We start from the raw sequence: 7,500 nt of genomic DNA, 5'->3' as shown, positions 1-7,500 counted from the left end.
TGGGGAAATGCTGTTAGAGTAAAATGATTAAACATGATGGAGTTAAGAGTAACTCTTCTTCATAATAAACATAATAAACTATTAGACTGGTTTATTTATTTATAAATGAGAGATTTTTTGCCGTACCAGGAGGTCGAAGGCTCATGTGCTGCTGTCCGTCCAACATGAAGCTCCCCATCGTCTGAGCGTCAGGACTGAACGGAGTTCCCTGACTCACTGCAGCACAAAACACAACACGAATATTAACTAACATCAGATAAGAATCTCCAAACAAGAGCCTTCTTAAAAACTAGGGCTCCATCAACACCTTTCTCTCCGTCCCGTTACGAGTCTGACGGTCTTTATTACTCATTCATACCGATACCGAAATGAGTAACCTGCTTACTGACGTCACAGAACATTTTATTTATCTCTGTTTAGGTTTAAATAGAACCGATAAAAAGCTCACACAGTATTAGACTCGTTCTATGGTAACATCAGCGAGTTGATTTTTACTGAAGCGCATGAGCTAGCTGCATTAATAGTGTTTCTGTACCGCGCTAAATAAAGTACTCTTTATCGAATCCCTTTATTGAATCCCCCACATCTCTAATCAAAATATAACAAGGAGACACAGAGTTTAAGCAACTCTAAGGTACATAAAGAGAGAACTCTGGGAGTTAGCGTCTCTCATACTGCTAATCTACTGTGCAAATTATAAAGCATGAAGATGGAGTGAAGCTTGTAATGAAACCCAAGTCCTGAGTCCAGAGACGAAACTACGCTTTCCAAAATCTCTGTATATGAGTGGACATGTGGGCGGAGTGGATATATGGGCGGAGTCTGAGTGGACATGTGGGCGGAGTGGATATTTGGGCGGAGTCTGAGTCAGTACAGGTGAGTCAGTGTACCTGCTCGGTTGGACTGGTCGATCATGGGCTGTACTATCCGTCTGCGTGCATTAATGAACCTAAAAACACAACAAACACCAACAGTAAACACCCTGCAATAAACACAAACAGTAAACACCCTGCAATAAACACCAACAGTAAACACACTGTGATAAACACAAACAATAAACACACTAACAGTAAACACCCTGCAATAAACACAAACAGTAAACACCCTGCAATAAACACCAACAGTAAACACCCTGCAATAAACACCTAGAGTAAACACACTGTGATAAACAATAACAATAAACACAAATAATAAACACTCTGCAATAAACAATACCAATAAACATACTAAACACCAGAGTAAACACCAAAATTCACACACAGCAATAAACACAAATAATAAACACACTACAATAAACACACTGCAGTAAACACCAGCAATAAACACCAGAAATAAACACCAAAATTCACACACAGCAATAAACACAATGCAATAAACATCAACAATAAATGCACTGCAATAAACACAAACAATAAACTTTAAAATCTTGCTGTTGGAATAAAACGGTCTTTAACCCAGATTACACTAAATGACACGATGTCCATCAGCACATCATTATTTATTTACAGACTAATGAAATTAAAAAGTAGGTTAATGTGTGAGACACAATCTGGCAACCCTGATCCCATCAGTCATTCTCTTTTAATGCGTTTAGATTAAACCTTTTACACTGACACTCGGCTTTGTAATGACTCTCTACAGGACTGTAATTATTTCACACTGCTGATGGTTTGGAGTGTAATAATAAGATCGGCTGTAATCTGGGTCTGATTTATGACTTCATTATAAACCGTAATTATAAACCCAATCTTCTGTAATTCAATTTGCAGCTTCACGCGTTCACATAAACAGCATCGTAATATTCACAAACAACACGAAAACGCAGAGCCGAGAGAAACACCGTGTTCTGCTGTCTTCATTATAAATCCATTTCCTTTTTTCTTCATTTTGCCTCATCTTTTTTCTTTTTGTTTCTTTCTTCCTTTCTTTCTTTCCTCATGTTTTCATTCATTCATTCATTCTTTCTTCCTTCTTTCCATTTTTTTCTTATTTCTTTCTTACTTTAACTTTTCCTTTCCTTATCTTTTCATTTTTTATTCTTCTCCGTACTTTTAATTTAATTTTCCTTGCCCAATTCTTTCTTTCTTTCTTTCTTTCTTTCTTTCTTTCTTCAAGTGTGTTATATAGTGAACAATGTGTGGTTTTGGACAAAGACCAATAATCAAAGTAGTTTCGGGGGTCAGAGGTCAGAGGTCACTCACCAGTTATTCACTTGTAAGATGGTGAGTCCTGTGTCCTGAGCGAGCTGCTTCTTCTGCTCTTCTGATGGATAAGGATGCTGAAGAGAGACAGATAGATGGAACCAGGGAGAGAGACAGACAGAGATCAGTGTACAGAAGGAAAGTGTGGAACAGTGAGGTTCTCATGCAGTGAGGTTCTTGTACAGTGAGGTTCTCATGCAGTGAGGTTCTTGTACAGTGAGGTTCTCATGCAGTGAGGTTCTTGTACAGTGAGGTTCTCATGCAGTGAGGTTCTCATGCAGTGAGGTTCTTGTACAGTGAGGTTCTCATGCAGTGAGGTTCTCATGCAGTGAGGTTCTTGTGCAGTGAGGTGCTTGTCTTACTGTGAGGTGCTGGAAAAGCCACGCCCTCATGATGTTAGTTGCCACTTTGGGAAAAATCCCTCGCTTCTTCTGTCGTTTCTTATCAGAGTCATCCTCATCACCCGTCCCTGGAGAAGCCAGACTGCTCTCCAGACCATCCCCTAAACCAGAGAGAGAGAGAGAGAGAGAGAGAGAAAGATCTCCATTTTCGAGTATTCTACAGTTCTACAGTGTCTCTCTACATGACTCAGTGGTTAAACTCCTGCTGTATGCTGATGACCTTCTCCTGCTGTCCCCCAGCGCTCAGGGTCTACAGCAGAACCTGGACCTGCTGCAGCAGCGCTGTCAGACCCGGACCCTGACCCGGACCCTCACCCGGACTCTGCCCCGGACCCTGACCCGGACCATGACCTGGACTCTGACCTCAACAACACCACAGATCTCATTTACCAAGACGTACTGTATGTAGAATAAGTTCCAACTGCTAGTTTGCACAAGAGAATATAGAGACTGAAGGCACTTCCTGTTGCCTCCTTTCATTTAAATTTGTTCTTCTGTAGTGGACATTCCTAGTGATTCACACACACACACACACACACACACACACACACACACTACTGAAGAATCTCCTAGACCTGACTCCTGAATGACCTTTGACCTTTCCAAGCCTGAAAAGTGTCTTTAAAAAGTTTTTACGAGGTGAGAAGGTCACATGACCTCACACATCCCCTGCTGTTGTTTGGGGAAAAAAAGCTTAATGTGGACAAAAGATGTCCCAGCATGCTCTTCCACTCACACACACACTCACACACACACACACACACACACACACGCACACACGCGCACACACACACTCACACACACACACACACACACGCACACACACGCGCACACACACACACACACACACACACACACACACACACGCGCACACACACACCAAAAAATTTCCAGCAAACATTTTATATACGTTTTAATCTTCCTAAACGAATATCACAGCGATGAGAGAAAAACAAACCTCACAATGAACTTTAAAATCTTTTTTAATGTCTGATCTGAACTGTGCTTTCTTTATAGACAGCATGCAGAAGGAGCTTCTGAGAATTTAGAGAATTTATCATTCAAACTGTTCATTAAACTGTTCAATACACACATGTACTGTATACACACCCCGTCTCTCTTCCTGTCTCTCTCTTTTTTATGTTTCTTTTGAACATCATTTACTGTAATTTATACCTTAATTGTTTGTTTGTGTTAATTTAAATGTTAATAATAAACACCTGCATTAATTAATGTTGAGTAGTAATTCAATGTTGATAATCAGCTGATCTCGGATCAGTGCTCAGAGCAGCCGATTAATGATTAATGAAGGCGTTTTGCTGTTTTCTATCTTTCATTTGTGAATAAATCGGTTATATTGTACACTATATGTGGATATTTGTAAAAAAAAAAAAAAAAATTTTAATGGTTTATATTTCCTATTTATATTTATGTAATTCAATGAATTGATTAATTGGTTAATTAATTTGACTGTAATATAAATTCTAAATCTGCCACAAATTTCCAGCCATCATTATCGGATATAACATTAAAATGTTTAAACATAATGGAAATTTTCAAAAGTAGTCATTGTTTATAACTAGGCAATTTTTGGTACTTTGGAAAACCTATTTTTTCTGAAAACAAACAAAAAAAAATCATTGTTGTATTTCATAATTTATAGATATACAAAAGATAAACAAGAACTCTTTATGAGTCTCTTCTTACTTAAATTCACAAAAAAATTCTATATATTTTAACGAAGACATGTTAATAAAAACATGTTAATAAAATAAATCATGGCTGCTTCTGAAACGTAAGGTGTTAATATTCGCAGTATTGGGTGCTGGAGTTAAACCTGGTGGAGATTTAACTAACGCAGTAAAAATGTGTGTTAAGGCAACGTTAATGTAAAGAGTTAATATAAACACTGGGACAGGATGCGCTCAACAATTCACTAAAGAATTTCTTTCTATTGTGAGTCTGAAAGAGAAGGAAAGGATTTGTGCTGCTTTTTATTTTAGCTCATTCATTCTTTCATTGTCTTGCAAAGCGTCCTCTCATTCTTTCATTCTCTCTCCCTCTCTCTCTCCCTCTCTCTCTCTCTCTCTCTCTCTCTCTCTCTCTCTCTCTCTCTCTGCAGTGAGCCGCTGAAGCTCAACCAACCACACGCAGGCTCCTAAAGCTATTTTTACTGCACAAAACACACAAAAACACAAAACCTTTCAGGCTGTAAAAACATTTCCTCAAAGCAAATCCTCCCCAAAATAGAGCGGAATTACACACAAAAATACCCACGTGAACATACGCTTTTAACGACAGACTGAAATTCAGCCAGTTTCTTAATTAAAAAAAGAAATGCCAATAAAGATTTGCAAAGAAAAAAATGTAAAAAGTGCTGTTATTATATTTGTTTTAAAAAATCGGGATATAGGAATATTTGGGCTTGAGATTTAAATCTAATAAATCAAATAAATAAATAGTCTTCTTGCTCACCCAGTTCACTGCTGTTGTCTCCGCTGTGAGAAACATGGCCGCCGCTGGACGGACCCGGTGTGCCAATGGAGGGAGTCGAGCGATTGTCATCCAAATCCCTCCATGATGCTGTGTTCTGTTTAAAAAAATAATTAATGAATTATTACAGAAGTCAATAAAACTGATTCAAAACTTGCGTTAAATCAATAAATAAAATGACAATCAATAAAAACATAATCTAGTCTGATTTAATTTAGTCAAAATGTTTTACAGTAACATCATCATCATCATCAACAACACTCTGAAAGTTCTGCCAATTTTATTCATTTCTACTTGCAATTAAAGTTTGTGAATCAAGTGAGTTCCTGTTGTCACTTACGTTATAGCAGCTATAAACACTCGTTCCCTCACCAGCCTCTTTATTCTCTCTCTTCAAGTTAATAAGATAAAATCGCAGCTTGTTCCGCATGTTACTGAGAAACCGCAAAGAAGCGTAAACTCCTCTGTCCTGAAGACGTCGGAAAACTTACAGTTCCAGCTTTACCTCTGACTGTTACAAAGCGCTGACACTGGAGACTCCTTCCATACACGTTACATAAACACATTTCTCCTTACAGAAAACTTCACCTTATCAATGATTAGACACTGTTACTACAGAAACGATAACGTATGAGAACTTTATTTATTTAAATATTAAAGATGCGTGTTGTGTGTGTGTGTTGTAGGTGCGATGGGAGGAATGGGCATGAACATGGCTGACACTGGAGACTCCTTCCATAAATGTTACATAAACGTCTCCTTACAGAAAACTTCAAAATATCAATAGTTTTTAATCTGTTTATGTGGAGCGTTCGCTGTACAATGTTCCTGTAAATGAGCTGTTACTATGGAAACGGTAATGTATTAGAACGAGCGCATTAATATAAACCTGCGCTACTGTCAGAGCTGCTGTTATAGAGAATTAATCAACACCTGACGACCAATCACAATCCAGAATCCAGCAGAGCTGTGATGTAAGACAGTGTAATACATCCTGTCTCCATATTCTTTTTAAATTATCACACTCACAACCAGTGGGCAACAACACACAAAAATCCAAAAGCTTCACCCTCCACACACACACACACACACACACACACATTCCCTGATACAGCCCCAAACTCACACACACACACACACACACACGCAAGAAACATAATCAATCTATATTATAAAGAATCACAACTTTATTCTCTACTCTATCGCTTCTAACAAACAAGCTCCGCCTGCAGACTGTAGGCCACACCCCCTTTCTGAGGCTTTAACCTCATAATAAATGAATTAATGTAAATATAAAAATATTTGAATTCACCATTCTGTCCATTCTGTCCATCTGGAACATGAGCCGATTACAGAAGAGCTCAGCCAGGTAAGATCCAGGAGATATGATGAAAGTGCGATGATCAGAAAACAAAAAAATTAAAGTGAAAAAGAAGGATTGAAAAAATACTTACAAATAAAGATAGGAAGAGAAACCGAAGGAGAGAAATTATATATGTCTACCAGGTAGAATATAGAGAGAAAGCAAAAAAAAAATGTAGAGAGAAATTCTGAGCACTTTCTAAATCTTGAAAAAAAGGAAATTAAGAAAATTATTACGTAAAGGAGGAAATAAAGAAAAACTCAAGTGATGAAGAAACAGCAGTGTGTCAGTAATTTAGAGAAAGAAAATAAATAAATAAAAGAGTAGTAAAAAACTCCTGCAGGTCCAGCAAGTGTGTGTGAATGTATATGAGTGTGTGTGTGTGTGTCAGAGGATGTCAGGGTCTCTTTATATCTTCCCCACACACACACACACACACACACACACACACACACACCACTTACACTTAAATACACATGGTGAGGAGAAACGGGCAAAAGACGAACCCTTGAGCGTCAGCTGTTCGCCTGATGGTGTTCAGATAAAGAGCTAAACACACACACACACACACACACACACACACACACACACCCACACACACACACACACTCCTGAAATAATCTGCACTAACAATACAGCCACTCAGTGTTTACTCATTAAGGACACACAGCAGTTACTCTGCGTGTGTGTGTGTGTGTGTACCTTTATCATCCAATACACATTACTATCTGTCTATCTATCTATCTATCTATCTATCTGTCTATCTATCTGTCTCTCTCTCTCTCTCTATCTATCTATCTATCTATCTATCTATCTGTCTCTCTCTCTCTCTCTCTCTCTCTCTCTCTCTATCTATCTATCTATCTCTATCTATCTATCTATCTATCTATCTATCTATCTATCTATCTATCTATCTGTCTCTCTCTCTCTCTCTCTCTCTCTATCTATCTATCTATCTATCTGCAGTTGATGTGTTAAAATGAAGCGTAGAAAACAACTGCTTCAGCTTCAATTCCCAGCTTTACTTTCAGATAAGATGTGT

At 38.2% G+C, this 7,500-nt stretch overlaps 1 protein-coding gene across 1 annotated transcript in view; it reads right to left on the bottom strand.

Moving 5' to 3' along the window:
- Nucleotides 1–7,500, bottom strand: part of LOC113524820 (homeobox protein Meis1) — a 21,178-nt gene that overhangs the window by 2,847 nt on the left and 10,831 nt on the right. The window contains exons 7-11 of the mRNA XM_034313697.2: nucleotides 5,078–5,192; nucleotides 2,564–2,703; nucleotides 2,202–2,278; nucleotides 891–949; nucleotides 127–216 (exon numbers count right to left, since the gene is read on the bottom strand). Of these exons, the coding sequence (XP_034169588.1) occupies nucleotides 127–216; nucleotides 891–949; nucleotides 2,202–2,278; nucleotides 2,564–2,703; nucleotides 5,078–5,192 (481 nt within the window). The remainder of the gene's footprint in view (nucleotides 1–126; nucleotides 217–890; nucleotides 950–2,201; nucleotides 2,279–2,563; nucleotides 2,704–5,077; nucleotides 5,193–7,500) is intronic.

This window comes from Pangasianodon hypophthalmus, chromosome 19 (genome assembly GCF_027358585.1).
Source record: "Pangasianodon hypophthalmus isolate fPanHyp1 chromosome 19, fPanHyp1.pri, whole genome shotgun sequence".
NCBI classification, from domain to species: Eukaryota; Metazoa; Chordata; class Actinopteri; order Siluriformes; family Pangasiidae; genus Pangasianodon; species Pangasianodon hypophthalmus.
Note: the sequence above shows the minus strand (reverse complement) of the source record. Positions and strands in the feature narration are given on the sequence as shown.